At 39.8% G+C, this 17,830-nt stretch overlaps 2 protein-coding genes across 3 annotated transcripts; one reads left to right on the top strand and one right to left on the bottom strand.

The window, feature by feature from the left end:
• Positions 1-106: 106 nt before the first annotated feature.
• sarm1 (sterile alpha and TIR motif containing 1) lies at positions 107-9,283 on the bottom strand. 2 transcript variants are annotated; one of them, XM_087795390.1, is made up of 9 exons: positions 9,216-9,283; positions 8,469-8,932; positions 5,843-6,461; positions 4,694-4,906; positions 4,539-4,630; positions 2,896-3,222; positions 2,647-2,836; positions 1,423-1,544; positions 107-1,333 (listed from the first exon to the last, which is right to left on the bottom strand). In XM_087795390.1, the coding sequence occupies exons 2-9, from the start codon at positions 8,930-8,932 to the stop codon at positions 1,189-1,191; spliced, it is 2,172 nt and encodes a 723-aa protein (XP_087651516.1). In that variant the 5' UTR covers positions 9,216-9,283; the 3' UTR covers positions 107-1,188. The 2 variants fall into 2 exon arrangements, with proteins under 2 accessions (XP_087651516.1, XP_087651518.1); XM_087795392.1 differs by lacking the exon at positions 9,216-9,283 and having other exon boundaries at positions 8,469-8,934.
• Positions 9,284-10,179: 896 nt separating this feature from the next.
• Positions 10,180-16,993, top strand: LOC148075739 (vitronectin-like). Its single transcript, XM_087795167.1, has 8 exons — positions 10,180-10,267; positions 10,900-11,019; positions 11,086-11,427; positions 11,489-11,628; positions 14,262-14,418; positions 14,493-14,645; positions 15,664-16,161; positions 16,359-16,993. The coding sequence occupies exons 1-8, from the start codon at positions 10,210-10,212 to the stop codon at positions 16,478-16,480; spliced, it is 1,590 nt and encodes a 529-aa protein (XP_087651293.1). The 5' UTR covers positions 10,180-10,209; the 3' UTR covers positions 16,481-16,993.
• The last annotated feature ends 837 nt before the right edge of the window (positions 16,994-17,830 follow it).

Raw genomic sequence — 17,830 nt, 5'->3', positions numbered from 1 at the left:
AAACAACCTTTAGTGGTGCTTTAAAACTCAAAACTGTTAAATAGAATTGTACAAAGAATAAAGTCTTGGGGATTATTCGTCATTTAAGATGGTACGTCTGTGAGCTTTTCACAAGTAAGTAAACAATTGTGAGTCACTTTAAATATCCACACCTTGTTAAACTAGTTGTGTTGGTCCACAAACATCATGTCCATGTCAATTGTTTAAATGTATTGTTGTTTTCTAATGAATTTAAATCACCTTAACTAACCTGATATAATGTGAAACAAAGTAAATTTATATTTTCTAAATGCATCAATTGAGAACAATGTTAGAAATGAATGCTATTACGTGGTCACTGCCCATATAAGCTACATGTTCCCATCTAGTTCCATAGTTGCAGTAACAACCATCAATTGATTGTTTTGGAGAATTTTAATAAATGTACATTTTTAACATCGGGAATGAAACAAGGCAGCTGTCACAGTGTAGAGTTAACAATCATGGGATGGCAAATATGAAATGACTAATAAATGTATCATGACATCACAATTAAGGGAAGGAGAGAATTATGAGTAAATATTCGATTTTGTCACATGTCCTCTGATCCCAGAGTGCCTTTTACTGATGCATTACACTTGCATGCAGATGCCTGCTTTAATAGTGTGTTCAATAAATATTCTTGCTACATTTTTCTGCACAAAATCATTCATAAATAATTTGATTAATATTTAGTAACACTGCTGGGGATACACACTTAATAGAATTATATTATATCATCTCTTTCGATCATATTTGTTTGACTTTATCGTTTTAAATTATCTTTTGTTGCTCATCATTTTTTCACATTCATTTGAAACCAAAGATGCATTATTAAAAACGCATCCAAAGAATTGTTTTCTATCGTTTCTTATTGACTGTTACACTTCGATTTTCTAAGAAGGCAAAGCTCAGGAGGTAGAGTGAACGACGTGTGCCACAGCGAGGGGGAAAAACTACCCAAATTCTAGATTTGAGTAAAAGCACCTGTTGGTAAGCAAACATGTGAGTTATTAACGCTGAAGCTTGGTGTGAGTTAATGACGGCTGGTAGGTGTTTTCCTGAGTTAAAGGAATCTGCGCACACGTACACTGCTGTAAAGGCCAGTTTGTTAGCAGGGAGATCGTTTGCAGGATGTAACGTAAAGAGGACACGAACATTAGAGTCACATTATTCCGACGCCGGAGCGATTTTGTCGTCTTGTTTGTTCTTTTTCTGGCCCTCGGCGCTGTTCGGAGCATCCAGCAAGTCCTGGTTTACTTTGAGGAAGCGCAGGATCTTCTCTATTGACGCCTCTTGGTACTCATGGGACCATCTGTGGGAAACAAGATGGAGGTTGCAAATATAAAACACTTTAAAACAAATACAAAATGTGTTGAATTAGGACATAAAAGTAGGACTTACTTGATACCATTGAAGTTAAGAATGGATCTCATGTCCTCCGGAAGGGATTTGGGGTCGGGCCAGGTGAAGTTGTCAGTGACGGGGACAATGTTCTTCTTACCCGCCAATGCCGTGACTATCTCCTGCGACCACAGAAGAGGGCATCGTTGAGAGTTAAATTTGATTGACAGTTGTAGTATTAGTTGAGGAAACACGATGCATCAGGTTTAACCAGCTTCCCACAGAGAAGGAGGGAAGACTAGGATTGATCCATTAACAACACTGTGCCACCACAACTCGCCACAAATATCCTGATGGACATTAATGTCGCCCAAGTCTGACACTGCAGTTTGTCATATTTACAAATGAATTGTCATTCACGTGATTATTCAGCAGAGCCGCGGTGATCGATTCAGATGGAGGTGTCCCCAAGTGCCTCAGGACTTCACCTCAGGATTTCAATTTTTATTGGCAAACAATAAGAAAAGGTATCCAACAAATGCGTTAAAAAAAGCAACATTATATGTAGATGTCATAGATGTCAACCATTTATTTAATGGTCAAATCCCAAATTTTCTTTCATTAATTCTCTAATGGGGTAATTGGGCAACACCTATCCCAGCTACTTGGGGCAAGAGGTGGGAGACATCCTGAAATGTTTGCCAGCCTATCACAGGGTATAGAAGAACAACCAGCGATTCCTGCACTGTTAGAATACATGGGATGTGTTGAGCCTTCATGAATCAGCTGATGAGGTATCATGATACAGTGTCTTAATTTTGATAGGCCACTAGATGGCGCTCTTCGTTTGAAAATGAAGCCAGAATTAGTAGATCAGAGCCAAATATTACAAAGCAGAGAGTGCCATCTAGTGGTCTTTCAAAATGAAGACACTGTATCATGATACCTCATCAGCTGATTCATGAAGCCTCAACACATCCCATGTATTCTAACAGTGCAGGAATCGCTGGTTGTTCTTCTATACACTGTATTCAAGGTATCATGATACAGTGTCTTCATTTTGAAAGACCACTAGATGGCACTCTATGCATGCATTTCATGAAGCCTCATCAACACAACACAACCCAATGACTGTACTTTTAAATTTTTCAGAGGAAACCAACAAAAGAGTTGCTTCAATCAGAAGTCAATCCGTTGACCTTCATGCTGTGAGTCGGCAGCTATAAACCACCTGGCGGCGCTGATCACATATGACATCAGAGTTAATGACAGACGACGACTGACCTTGTGAACCCAGTCCTTCATTGCCGTGTCCCCCATACACTTGTCCAGAGCGCTGGAGGACAGGACCAGGATGAAGTTCCGTGCTCGCTGCACACTCTGAATCAGCTTGTCCTCAAACTTCCCCGCCTCCAGCTTCTCCACGTCGATGAAGACGCTGAATCCTCGGACCTGCAGGTGAACCTTCAACAGGCTGCGGGAGAAGAGGCGTTCAACGCTGCAACACATGCGTATCGGCTGAACAAGTCTCACCTGGCCAGCTGGGATCCAGTGGTGCGGCGGTAGCTGATGAACACGTCCGGTCCTGCTGGCTGAGCGTCGGTGTCGCACGGTTTGGTGGGTCTGCGGCCGGCGCTCAGGATCTTGGCCCGGTGAACCCCGTTGAGAATGTGGCAGTCCTGCTCCAGCTGCTGATCCGTCAGACACTGGATGTTGTTGCGATCCACTCCGGACTGGACCAGGCCGTACGTGTACTGGCGGAACCGAGGATCGACCGTGGCTAGCCAGTCCGCCATGTTGTTTGGGTCGCAAGTGGAATAGTTTGCGTATGTTTTTAACACCCGGAGATCCCTCAGGAACCTGAGAGAGGCAAAGAGAAAATATATTCATGGATGAAAAGAGGAACTTTTTCACAAATAAAAAAGTGCAATTAAGAGGGTGTGAATGATAGGAACTAGAACTGAAGATTAATCGTATTCTGATCGAACTCTTGATGACAACACATTCAGTTAATAGCAGAGGAAAAGCCATGTAACACTTTTTATTCAGTTAATTAAACAGTTTTCTGACACAATAGCCTTGTAATGTATTAACAATAATTCATCAACTATCTTGGATCATTGTTGTCATTTTGCTGTCAGAAGCATCGTGTGTGTTTGTTTGTTGTTAAACATTTTCACACACTCTACTATAACTGTTAAATGTGTATCAAAACCAATTTAATTCACTCTGACAAAGTGGTTCCACCCCTCAATAAAACATAAATAAATAAATGTGCTATTAAAATGTGAGTGTTGAATTGTACTGTATGTGCTAATAGTCTGTTTCCAGGCCTGGGTAAATTGGCCGTGTTCTTAAAAATGACTTAAAAAGTACAGTTTTAGTTGTAATTTAATGACACCATTATGTAATTCACAACACATTATCTCAAAACTATCAGGTTTGATTCTTGATTCTTTTGACACATTTGTACATATTTTTGAATCTCATTAAATGGAGCATACATTAAGTTTTCACTAGGTTTCATTTATGTTTCTTAATTTATAGTTTATTTTTTAGTGCATCATAATTTAGATGTAGGTGTGTATTTCAATTTATGCCTCATGTTGTCCAGCACTTGTTTCTTGAAAGCTTAAAGTTCTAACCAGGGCTGTGTATTGGCAAGATACGCATCACGATACTTGATATATTTTTTAATATATTACAATACTGTATTAACAAGGATATATTTGTAGAATTACCTGTGTACTTTACTCTGCTACTGCATTATTTATAGATTCACTCTTGACGAACTATTAACTGTCCAAACATCAGCTTTAAAAGCTGCTAGAGACCACTGTATCCTCTCGTCCTCAGTCATCGCTGTAAACTGTGGAGGACGTAATGACAGCTGCCGTCTAGTGGCCGGAAGTTTAATTGCAACAAAATTAAAAACGTTTGCACGCTAATTGTACATTTAAAAAACGAATTATGGTATTTTATACAGAATTTATAGAAATGTAAATCTTTAAAAAAAGGTTGAGAAAATGTAAAAGCAAATTAAAAGAAATCGATACAAGGGTGTTGAGTACCGATACAGTATAGTGAAAACATTTATTGCGAAATATCGACGTATCAATATTTTCTCACAACACTCGTACTGTAGTTTGTACTGTTTAAAAGTGTTTCAGACTTGCCTCTTGCGTGAGAGTCCTGCAGTCATGCCCACATCTGTGCTCAAATCCTGCTGTGTGATGTTCAAGAGCAGATCTCCGTCCACCTGGAGCTCCTATATGATTCAAGGTTGAGCTGAAGAACAGTCGGGAGAAAAGCGTTCGACTCGTAAACGTACCTGGAAGCGATCGCAGAAGGCGCTGAAGCCGACCTGCTGCAGCCACCTCTGCACCTCGCAGGTCTTCCAGTTGGGCACGCTGGACAGCACGCGTCGAGGAACCTCCTCCCCCATCATCTTCAGAGCCCGCTTGGCCAGAGACGACACCGTCCCGTTAGTGCAGTACATGGCGATCCTTTTCAGGCTTTGGACCGCTCCGATCTCGTGGAAGACCTTTAGATAAACAGAAGCAGTCAGAGCGAAGGTTTCAAGTTTGTGGCCCCATCATTATTTTTGTTTTTATTGAGGCAGAGCAAGGGACTTCTGTTTCACCTTAGATCACTCCCATGATGCCTTTCTACTAGGGTTGTCTTGATACTAAAATGTAAAAAACTAGATACCGATTCTCAGGAAAATATTCAATACTTATTACTGTTTCAATACCACAAGAATAAAAAAGCCACTTGAATTTAAAAGAAATATTTGTTAATAACAAGACAAATGCAAAACTAACCTCTGTTACCACATTTGATCATAGTTGCAGTTTATTTTTACACAACTGTGTTTTATTATAAATGTTTAGTGTGTGGTTCTGCTAATAGTTACGAGTTTCAGGTCTGAGGTATTGCAACAAATACATCAATAAACAAAAATCATTATAACATTATTTTCTGGTTGTTCTGTTGATCTGTTTAAAATATAAAATTTGATTATTTTGACAACATTACTTTTTACAAACTGCTCTTTTCAATGACGGCTGATTGGTCGCTACAATACCGTCGTCAACCTTTGTTGTCTCAGGGTCAACGTGACCCAAAGGCCCGAAAACAAATATGTTATTGGTATCCCTTGTGTTGTCTCTGGGTCAAGGTGGAGCCTGGGAGGTCGTTCACTTTGATGCAGAGATAACACAAGGGATACCACAAACATTTGTTTTTGGTCCTTCGGGTCACATTGACCCAGAGACAACACAAGGGTTAAAGTCCATGCTGCTATGTCAAAAGTGAGGGACAGCTGGGCGGCAAAGCATTTTGTAAGCTCTGTTTAGTCCACCGTTACTGAGAGGGTTGTTGAGAGGGATGGCACGCCCGTTTTTATGTTCAAATGAATGTTTTTCAATAATAAATACATTTGAGTTGAGTTTGAGGTGTGGTGTAGTGCAGGACCTACCTTGGTGTTTCTCTGGCGTGACTTGATGCTGGTCTCCACACAGAGGTAGAAGGCAGCGATGCACTGACCCTCCAGCCTCGAGCCGTCCAGCAGAGGCAGGAAGTGCTGCAGGTCCGACGCCGTCCGCCCCTGCATGCTGTCGGTACTGTCCAGCAAACTCCTGGCAAAGTCGTCCGGATCCAAGGAGGCGATGAACGGCTCCACGAGCTCCAGGGTTCCGGACTTCACCACCTCCTTCTCGATCTCGCGGTTGGCGGCCAACACGGTGACGGCCAGACAAGCGTGGAAGCGGATGAGCTCGTCCTCTTTGGAGAAGGCGAGCGGGAACAGCCACTCGGCCGCCTGCTTCTCGATCATCCAGCGCTGGCACCGGTGCCCTCCGTACATGGCACAGTTAGCCAGGGCCACGGCGCAGTGACGCAGCACCGTCGGGTCGGTACCCCGGCACCAGAACAGCAGAGCGTCCAGGGCTCCGTTCTTGATGAGGTGGACGGAAGTCTCCTCCGTGTGTTTGAACATGTGCTCCAGGATGCCCGAGACACTGCGAGCCAGCTGAGCGTCCTCCTGGTGACGGGTCAGGTTCAGGATGACCCCCAGACCCATACGTGCGATGAAATCCCTGTCGAGGCAAAATTGCGTTTGTTAGTCCAACAATTATCGATTCAAATAAGAAACAGTTCAAACTAGTTTTCTTTTTCCAACTGTAATATAAAGTAATGGACATTTAAAATAGAATGTTATTCTTGCTAGCTTTGCTTTTATAGAACAGTGCTGGCTAAAGTCAGAAAGAAGCATGTGTTTTAAATAAAGTAAATTATAGAAGTATATCAGTGATATCAGAATATTTGATGGTTGAATTTAAAATTTCAGATGTTGAAACGTTAAAATAGGAGTTTTTTGTAAGAATGTTTTTAATAATTGATCAAATAAAAAAACGATAATCTTCTAAATAGTTATACCACCATTTTCATATTGATTTAAAAATGTTTTTTAACATAGAGCATTTATTTTTGAATAACAGGAATGAGAATATCCAACTATGAGTACAAAAAATATATTTGGAAATATAGGTAAAGATTTATTTTATTCAATATTCTGATGACACTGATATACTTCAATAGTAAATGTCCTGCATGTTTTGTTGTAGTTGATTTAAGTAAGTAAGTAAGTAATATTTATTTATATAGCGCTTTTCCAGACCAGGGTCACAAAGCGCTTTAACAATCAAAACAATACTCAAAAAAGTATATACTTTAAAGATCAAATTTAGTGGAAATGGCAACTGTAAAGCACAATGACTGACTCAGACGGAGTTTAAATGTTTAAATGTTTCAAAATATTTCTTCCATAAAGGATTCTTCGGTTCAGAAAATATTAGGAGAAAGTTTGACACTTCCTGCACTGGCTCACATTTTATTTATACATTTATTCATCCCAGGTTGCGAGGGGGGCTGAAGCCTATCCCTGATTCTATAGGGTGAGAGGTTGGGAACACCCTGGACAGGACGCCAGTCTGTCACAGAGCACACAAAGACAGACAACCATTCACACACACACTCATACCTACGGACAATTTCTCCAAGTTTCCAATCAATCTCTGTTGTTTTTTGGACTGTGGGAGGAAACCGGAGTGCCCGGAGTAAATCCACGCAACACGGGGAGAACATACACACTCCACACACAAGTTGGCTCCCTCCTGACCTGGAAGTGAACCTGCAACCTTCTTGCTGTGAGGCGAGTGTGTAACCACTGCGACAACGTGTGTCCTGGCTCACATTTTATTTGAGTAATAATTGGAACTGTGTGACAAGTTTATATTTCCAAAAAATGAAGGCGATGTGACGTTGATGACACCTGTGCTGTGTCTCAAATCGCATACTTCTCTTAGTATCCTAGAAGTCAGTATGCACCAGGATAGTGTACATACTAACTAGTACGCAAATTCTCCACAGAAAGTATGTCTCAAATCAAACACTGCTGCTACGCACTAACCGGAATTCAGGTGACAGCTTCTTCTTCTACTACTATTTAACGATGATTGCAACCAGCTGTTTGAACGCTATCGACACCTGCTGGCAGCACGTTTTGCAAGTTTGTAAAAAGAAATAAAGAAAAAATATGAGAATCGAAATACTCGCGAGATATTTAAGCTGGAATCAGCACCGAAGACGTGTCCTCCTTCTACTGCTGCTGAAAATACACCTGTAAGTATATGAATATATATGCATATATATATGACGTAACTTCCGTTTAAAACGTCACTAAGATGGCGGCTGTTTAGGGTGGTTAGTGTCCATCGAATCATACTCAGTTTTGTGGGCGTTTTAGTACGCCAATTTAGTGTGCATGGCGCACTAAATTTCGCATACTAAGATTTGAGAGGCTCTTACGCACTAAAAATACTAACTTTGAGTACGCAAGTATGCGATTTTAGACACAGCACCGGTGTGTTGAGATGTTGTTTTTTTTGTAGCTGTTGTTGTCAATGTGGTTTTTGTTGTCAATGTTGTTGTTGTGGTTGTGGTTGTTGTTGTTGTTGTTATTGTTGTTGTTGTTGTTGTTGTTGTTGTGTGGTCATGCTCATGTCTAGGACACAATGTCGCCTAGAGAGACAAAGCTTTGGCACCTGTTCTCCGAGACCAGGATCTGCTCCAGCAGCTTGGCGGACTCGTAGGTGATCTCCACGGCGGGGGTCTGCTGCAGCTGAAGCAGCAGCTCCAGGCCTCCCTCCAGCCGGATCCTCTTGCACATCTCCTCGGCCACCTGCCGCCCGACGCCCGGCAGAACCCAGGCCTCCTCCACCAGCTGGTAGATCTCGGCTATAGCTCGGCGCGTCTCCTCCGAGTCCGAGGTCTCCTTGGCGGTCTTCAGCGTGTGCACGGAGGCGCGCAGGGCGGGCAGCGACGTGTCCAGCACCACCTGCGCGTCCGCGTGGATCCCCGGGGACACGGCTCTGGCGTCGGCCCCGGAGCCGCTCCTGCCCCGCTGGAGCCTGCTGACCACCTCGGGGACGGTGAGTCTCTCCGAGCTGAACATGACGGAGAACTGTCGGTAGATCCTCCACAGGAAGAGCGTCAGAGAGAAGAGCATCTACGAGCAGAAGAAGAAGAAGAGGATGGATTGTTTATAACAGACACAAATCTGCTTAGTCTCCACTGAGGCCTGAGGGAAAGTCTGGGTCACTTTAAAGTGGATCATCTTAGACCCGACCACAGAAAAATAATCCCAGAGGAGACAATTGTTTCCTCACATCTTTTGTTCAGCAGAAAAAAAACCCATCCCTTTACATCCACATGACACGCTTTGACTCGCAAACACGATTATTTATAACCGTAATTACGTTATATTTACGCTTTAAATTCAACGGACTGACCTATATGTCATCCTCCGGTCCAGATCCGCAAACTGCCGGTGTCTGTCTTCAAGGTGCTGACACCGCCCCCCCTCCCGGATACTGCTCGGGATGTCGCTTGTGCTAAAAGAAACGCCCCTCGATCCTTCTGAATCTCTCGCTGGCGCCCCCTTCTGGGAATATAAAATACTACTATTCGAGAGGCTGGTTGAATACAAACGTTTTATTTTTTTGTTTCTATTTATCTTCAAAGAAAATGGCATTCACCACTCAAATAACGCATTTAATATCAAATTATTTTGTTAAAAAACATATATAACATGCGAAATTTCTTCAAAATAATCTGGAATTCCTTCAATTTAAGGTAAGGTAAGGTAGAACTTTATTGATCTAAATGGTTGTTTTCCAATAGCCACAGCAAATACAGCATTTTTTCATAAAAAATAACAAAATAACATAAATAACAATATTTACATTTTTGTTAGCAAAGCACAGGGGTCACAATGTGTTTTATTCTTTTGTCGCTGCACCATTTGTATTTATTAAGGATCCAAATATGATTGGTTTATTAGAGGAATATCATTTATCATCAAAAGTATTATATATTAAGTCATTTTAATAGTGTGTAAACCAATAAAATCTGATAACCTTCTGGTCACACTGGGCCCCTGCTGTAGTCACAGTTGCACAAAGGATAGCAGATATTAAACTTAGTAAATGGAATATATCCACACTTGGATTTTTAAAGAAGAGAAATGTTGGGAGGATTTATGTTTGTTTGTACTATTCATATTAAGTTATGATCTAAACTGTCGCTAAATAAAAGCAACTATAACTGACAGGAGTCACAGGATTTTCACTAAGTATTGATCTCTTCTGTTTATTTGCTCTGGCGTTGGTGGTATGAGGTCAAAGTTAACAAGGGAACAGGGTGACTGACTCATGTTTCCAATAATTGAGAGCACACGCTCCATCATCACTTTTTCATTCTCTCCAGTCCAACAACGGAGCAGACATGTGGCTGTCGGTGCTCGTGCTGCTCGCTCTCATTACTCCGACGCCAGCGGCTGATGGTGAGTCCAGGAATAAACACACAGGACACACCTCTCGTCTTAAACCAAACCTTAAACTGATTTAAAATATCTAAAGAAAATGTATATTATATTTCTATTTTACGGTTTGATTCATATCCATAAATAGTGTTGATTGTTTCTTGAATTAAATCATTAAAAAAGACACATAAATACATCAAATCTATAGTAGCCACATTTCGTAGTGTGATTGTAGTTAGGGGCCGTCAAACCAAAAGACCGTCGCAACAAAGAATAAAAGACGATATTTAAGGAATACTTAGATGAATATAAAGTAGGAGATTGACAAGTTGCAGTTATTCATTATTTATAACATTTTCTTGTGATTTTTTATTTATTTATATTTAATCTATTCACTGTCAATATGAATCTAAAGATATTTAAAATAACTAAAACTGAATGTAAATATGTTATGAATGCAGTTTTATAGAAGAAAACGATGAAATACCCACAAGAAAACTCAAGATAGATATATTGTAAAAGTATCTTATTCAATCTGAAATTTCAATATTAATAATTGTTTGCCAAAGAAACTCCATCACACAAAATAAGAGAGAAAATAAAAGAAGAGAGCTGTCATATTTAAACTTTTACATCATCTATTCGATCTGAAGAGTCATGCATGGGTCGCTGTGAAAACGGATTCGACTCGGAGAAGAGCTGCCAGTGCGACTCCATGTGCAAGTATTACAAGAGCTGCTGCTCCGACTTCGAGGTCACCTGCGGCATGATGAGTAAGAACTGATCTCACGCGACAACAATCGAAGGTTATATCTTCACATTTAATCACTCGTCAACAGCTCGAGGAGACACCTTCGACGCCGAGGACGACGAGGATTATCACGACCGTCCCACGCTGACGCCGTTACCTACGAAGCGTGGCTGGTTCACCAGGCGTCAGAGGAAGCCGACGCTGGCGCCGTCCTTGGCTCACGGACCTCGGGATCCTTCGGGTGGACGGTTAGAAATGACCAAACCTCAGCCGTCGACTCCTCCCCAGAGAGAAGCTACACCAGAGACCACCTCGGCGGTTAAACCCGCCGCTACAACGGCGGCTCCAGACCCTGACGCTGACCTCTGCAGTGGACGACCTTTTGACTCCTTCACGCGGGTCAAAAATGGCTCCGTCTATGCTTTCAGAGGTGAGTGTTGAGCTCTGAGGTCAGATTTCGTCAAAATCAAGTCAAATATTTTGTCTTCCAGGTCAGCACTTCTTTGAGCTTGGTCAGAAGGCAGTACTTCCTGGTTACCCTAAACTCATACAGGAAGTGTGGGGAATCAGTGGACCTGTTGACGCTGCCTTCACGCGTCTGAACTGTCAAGGGAAGACGTACATCTTCAAGGTGAGCGTGTCTTAGTAACGGGTGTTGATGAGGCCTCGTGAAGCTGATGAGGTTTCATGATACACTAGATGGTTTGAAAACGATACCAGGTTTCATTGAATTAGTAAATCCTAGTCAACGATTATATAAGCACAGAATGACATATGGTGGCATTTAAAAAATGCAAACACTGTATCATGATACCTCATGAAACAGTTGATGAGGTTTCATGATACACTAGATGGTTTGAAAACGATGCCAGGTTTCATTGAATTAGTAAATCAGAGCCAAAGATGACTGTATCATGATACCTCATGAAACAGTTGATGAGGTTTCATGATACACTAGATGGTTTGAAAACGATGCCAGGTTTCATTGAATTAGTAAATCAGAGCCAAAGATGACTGTATCATGATACCTCATGAAACAGTTGATGAGGTTTCATGATACACTAGATGGTTTGAAAACGATGCCAGGTTTCATTGAATTAGTAAATCAGAGCCAAAGATGACTGTATCATGATACCTCATGAAACAGTTGATGAGGTTTCATGATACACTAGATGGTTTGAAAATGATACCAGGTTTCATTGAATTAGTAAATCAGAGTCAAAGATTATAAAAGCACAGAATGACATATGGTGGCATTTCAAAAATGCAAACACTGTATCATGATATCTCATGAAACAGTTGATGAGGTTTCATGATACACTAGATGGTTTGAAAATGATGCCAGGTTTCATTGAATAAGTAAATCAGAGCCAAAGATGACTGTATCATGATACCTCATGAAACAGTTGATGAGGTTTCATGATACACTAGATGGTTTGAAAACGATGTCAGGTTTCATTGAATTAGTAAATCAGAGCCAAAGATGACTGTATCATGATACCTCATGAAACAGTTGATGAGGTTTCATGATACACTAGATGGTTTGAAAACGATGGTAGGTTTCATTGAATTAGTAAATCAGAGCCAAAGATGACTGTATCATGATACCTTGTGAAACAGCTGATGAGGTTTCATGATACACTAGATGGTTTGAAAACAATGCCAGGTTTCATTGAATTAGTAAATCAGAGCCAAAGATGACTGTATCATGATACCTCATGAATCAGTTGATGAGGTTTCATGATACACTAGATGGTTTGAAAATGATACCAGGTTTCATTGAATTAGTAAATCAGAGTCAAAGATTATAAAAGCACAGAATGACATATGGTGGCATTTCAAAAATGCAAACACTGTATCATGATATCTCATGAAACAGTTGATGAGGTTTCATGATACACTAGATGGTTTGAAAATGATGCCAGGTTTTATTGAATTAGTAAATCAGAGCCAAAGATGACTGTATCATGATACCTCGTGAAACAGCTGATGAGGTTTCATGATACACAAGGTGGTTTGAAAATGATGCCAGGTTTTATTGAATTAGTAAATCAGAGCCAAAGATGACTGTATCATGATACCTCGTGAAACAGCTGATGAGGTTTCATGAAACACTAGATGGTTTGAAAACGATGCCAGGTTTCATTGAATTAGTAAATCAGAGTATAGGATTATAAAAGCACAGAATGACATATGGTGGCATTTCAAAATGCAAACACTGTATCATGATACCTCGTGAAACAGCTGATGAGGTTTCATGATACACTAGATGGTTTGAAAATGATGCCAGGTTTCATTGAATTAGTAAATCAGAGCCAAAGGTGACTGTATCATGATACCTCATGAAACAGTTGATGAGGTTTCATGATACACTAGATGGTTTGAAAACGATGCCAGGTTTCATTGAATTAGTAAATCAGAGCCAAAGATGACTGTATCATGATACCTCATGAAACAGTTGATGGGGTTTCATGATACACTAGATGGTTTGTAAACAATACCAGGTTTCATTGAATTAGTAAATCAGAGCCAAAGATGACTGTATCATGATACCTCATGAAACAGTTGATGAGGTTTCATGATACACTAGATGGTTTGAAAATGATGCCAGGTTTCATTAAATTAGTAAATCAGAGTCAACGATTATAAAAGGACAGAATGACATACGGTGGCATTTCAAAAATGCAAACACTGTATCATGATACCTCATGAAACAGTTGATGAGGTATCATGATACACAAGATGAAACTCCAACTTTGAAAATGATGCCAGGTTTCATTGAATTAGTAAATCAAAGATTATAAATCAGAGAGTGACATCTATTGGTCTTTCTAAATGAAGACACTGTATCATGATACCTCATGAAACAGTTATTGAGGTTTCATGATAAATTAGATGGTTTGAAAATGATGCCGGGTTTCATTGAATTAGTAAATCAGAGTCAAAGATTATATAAGCACAGAATGACATATGGTGGCATTTCAAAAATATAAACACTGTATCATGATACCTCATGAAACAGTTGATGAGGTATCATGATACACAAGATGAAACTCCCACTTTGAAAATGATTCCAGTTTTCATTGAATTAGTAAATCAGAGATTATAAATCAGAGAGTGACATCTATTGGTCTTTCAAAATGAAGACCCTGTATCATGATACCTCATCAACTGTTTCCTTAAGCTTCATCAACACGTCACTAGCATGTCTCGCTCATCACCTGTAACTTCTTGAGGGTTTAAACCGTTGTCAAACCTAAACAGGGAAGCAAGTACTGGAGGTTCGACGACGGCGTCCTCGACGACGGATTTCCTCGCAACATAAGCGTTGGCTTCGAGAAGATTCCTGACGATGTGGACGCAGTGTTTGCTCTTCCTGCCGCGGGTCATCGTGGAAAAGAGAAGGTTTATTTCTTTAAAGGTAAAACACTCAAGTGTGTGTTTCTATAAATATCCGACCTCTTTTAACTTGTTAACCGTCTCTGTTCTCTCCAGGGGATCAGTACTACATCTACGAGTTCTTACACCAGCCGACCCACGAGCAGTGCATCACCATGTCCGAGAGTTCTCCGTCCTTACTGTTCAGGAGCTACACCGGCGTCTACTACAACAACTACGAGCACGCCATCCAAAATCTCTTCTCTGACTGTGAGTCAAGTAATGAAAGATTTGGTGCTTCAGTCAAAGATTTTTACTTTGTTTTAAGAACATGTTTATGTGTTAATAAATGAAATGAAAGTTCCACATAATAAAAACAGAAGGTATAACCATATATAACTATTTTTAATCAAACACTTTTTTATTGTAAATCAACATTAAGATGATTTGGCACGGTTGAAGCCTGTGAACAGGTGAAAAAGACTTATTTTAATTGAGTTTCTTAAAAAAGTGAGTGTCCCATCATGCATTCCAAGACTAATTCCACTGACCTTTTGTTTTTTATTGTTATTTATAGTTTTCTATCCCTTATGTAATTGTTGATACTTGTTGTTGTTATAAGTGATATTTGCTGACATTATTGCTATTTTTTTAGTTTTGCTTGGTAAGTTACAGTGATTCAATTCAAGGTATAGTCTCATTTAAATAAAAATAAATAATCTTACTGACTTACTTTTGTCTAATCCTATCAAAAAATAAATATTGTCACTAAAGACTAAAATTGGAAATTATTATATATTAGATTTCTAAATGTATTAACATTTTGAGGTTTTATATATTATTATTATTATTATTAATATTAATGTTTAATGATAGAACTTACTTGTGAATTATTTATTTTTCACTTAATAAGGTGTTTTTACGGTTGACATTATCGGTACTTTTGGTTTTTGCATCCTAAGTTACTCGAACAAGAACTTGTATGGTTTTACTTTTAAAATAATGATAATAAAAAAAACTTTACTAAAGAATAAAAGGTTGAAAATTGTAGTACAGTATTTTATCATTTTTTTTACATATATATTATCATTTTTATTATCCTTTTGTTAACATTTTGGGGTTTTCATCTGTATGTTTCTGCTCCCTAGATAGATACGATATAATTAGTTACATTTGACTAATTAATTGTCAGCTGTATGTTTTGGTGTCATTGTTAAAAAAAAGTGAGATCCAAGTGTACGAGACTCAATCCTGCTCTCACTCGTGTGTTCATGTTGTTCCTCTTCAGTGTCTCGGCAGGACAACAGTCCCAAAGTCATCAACAGAGACTGGAAAGGCATCACTTCTCCTATAAGCGCAGCCTTGGCCGGCAGAATTCACCTCCCTTCCTCGGGTCCGGAGCCCGGTCTCGGCAGCGTCTTCAACCCACAGTGGGGCTTCCAACAAGGCCAGCCGTGGAACCAGCAGTGGGGCCGACGGAGGCAGAACCGCTCGCCGAACTGGGCCTCCATGGCCGAGCAGGGCATGAACATGGGCGAGGAGATGGCCACCAGGGGGATGGAGATGGGAATGAGGATGGCGGAGAGGAGGATGGAGATGGAGGAGAGGCTCGGGAGAGACTGGAGCAGAGGCTGGGATCAGGACTGGGACCAGGACAGAGGGAGGTACCGGCAGAACAACAACAGAGGGAACTACGACTCCAGGAACTATGGGCGAGGCGACAGGAGGTTCTGGGATAACATGCGGAGGAGTATTCCCACACAGAGCGTCTACTTTTTCAAAGGAGGTAAGTACATTGGTTTACTTAAGGGGTAAGAGGTGGGGACACTCTGGACCTCCTGCCAGTCCATGACCTACAACACAACTCATGCCTAGTTTAGTAACCCAGTAACATGTTGTTTGAGGCTGTTGGTTGACAAAGAATCTGTTTACATAGTTAAATATTTGACCTAGTTAGTAACTCTCATGGGACTTGTTTTCCAGACAAATACTTCAGAGTGAACCTCAGCAGCAAGAGAGTGGACCTCGCCATGCCCCCTTACCCACGATCCATCTCCAAGCACTGGCTCGGCTGCTCCAACACCTCGGGAGCTGAGAAGAAGTAGATTTAATTTCATGTGAAAACTGACTCAGTACTGAACTCAGCTGCTGGTTAAGATCAAAGTCCACCGAGCTTATCACAGGCAAAGTTCAGATTCTTTTTCTGTGATTGATTTTTTCTGATGGCAACTAAAAAAAAGAGTATATTTCAAAGATAACATGAAAAGGGTTTGCTTTTTTTCCTACAACTTTTATCAATTAATATTCTGATGTGAAGTAATATAAAACTAGAATAGTTTTTGATGGTTTTATAATATATCTTTATTACTTTTATTTTTAAATTGTCATTTGAAGAGAAAACCAAACATTGTTAGTTTGAATTAGAGAGTTTTTAGAGGCTGATTTCTCGCGCTGTAAGTAAAGCTCTTATATTATCAAAATGTTATAAAAACATTTTTTGTCTGGATGGCTTGTTGTCATTGCCAGGGGCCACATGTAGTCCTTTGCCTGTATTTATGCAGCTGTCATGAGTAATACAGTACAATATATAGTCAATAGTCATGTTGATTTTTCTTTTTTCACTGTTTTAAATTGAAATATTGAATAACTGGCATTTTAAATTGTCCTTTATATTAAATATTTCTTAATAACATAATTTCTTCTTTTGTCCACCAAAATGAAAAAAAGAAAAGAAAAATTTGTATAAAATAAATGAGTGAAAAATGTATATTTGTGGTGTTTATTCATAACATTTCTGCAGGCTTAGGCTTGATATCTTGTCTTGTTAATTGTTATTTTAGTTTGGTTCAGTTGTTTTGCTTGAGAGCTTCTCACATTAGTAACAGCTCATACATTAAATTAATCTATTCATCCATCAATAACATGTTAAAGTCATTACTTAAGAGGTGAGGAACAATTGGGTTTTACACAGTGTCCAGGAAGAGATTGCTGTGGAAACAGTTCAAATAAAACAAATTATCAAAGATATAACAGGAGGAAAGAAAAGTGTAATACAGTAGATTTTAAGAGTTTGATTAAAATTAAAAAAGTTTTCCAAGGAAGAAGAGATAGAAGGTCAAATGCAGAAGGACATGTGGGGTTGAAGGAAGAGAAAATATGTTTTTTAAAAAAGGAAACACGATAATCCGCAGAAATACTCAGGAAACAAATTTTTAAGGTATGTCGGAGGAGGATGACCTGCTGTGGTGACCCGTGATCGAGACACTAAAAGATACATTTTTAAAAAAGGTCTTAGATCTCAGGATGAATCAGGGGGTGAGGTCTGAGTAGCAAGATGTAGGTGAGATCATAGTTACATGACGTCATTTTAAGGTCCAGGTCAATGGTTATTATTAATGTAATAAGTAAAAAGGAAATGATTGTCACGCTGATCACATGGTATTTTTTAATGTAAT

Source organism: Callionymus lyra, chromosome 7 (genome assembly GCF_982586985.1).
Source record: "Callionymus lyra chromosome 7, fCalLyr1.hap1.1, whole genome shotgun sequence".
Classification (NCBI taxonomy): Eukaryota; Metazoa; Chordata; class Actinopteri; order Syngnathiformes; family Callionymidae; genus Callionymus; species Callionymus lyra.
This window is presented reverse-complemented; position numbering and strand designations above follow the sequence as displayed.

Bases quoted from the DNA above. Each gene is read 5' to 3' on its own strand.
- sarm1 (XM_087795390.1), bottom strand. From the start codon at position 8,932: ATGCTCTTCTCTCTGACGCTCTTCCTGTGGAGGATCTACCGACAGTTC. The intron at 6,462-8,468 runs GTGCCAAAGCTT...TTGCCTCGACAG, and splicing joins ATCCTGGTCTCGGAGAACAG to GGATTTCATCGCACGTATGG. The intron at 1,545-2,646 runs GTCAGTCGTCGT...CTGTGGTCGCAG, and splicing joins TGAAGGACTGGGTTCACAAG to GAGATAGTCACGGCATTGGC.
- LOC148075739 (XM_087795167.1), top strand. From the start codon at position 10,210: ATGTGGCTGTCGGTGCTCGTGCTGCTCGCTCTCATTACTCCGACGCCA. The intron at 11,428-11,488 runs GTGAGTGTTGAG...TTTGTCTTCCAG, and splicing joins CTCCGTCTATGCTTTCAGAG to GTCAGCACTTCTTTGAGCTT. The intron at 16,162-16,358 runs GTAAGTACATTG...CTTGTTTTCCAG, and splicing joins CGTCTACTTTTTCAAAGGAG to ACAAATACTTCAGAGTGAAC.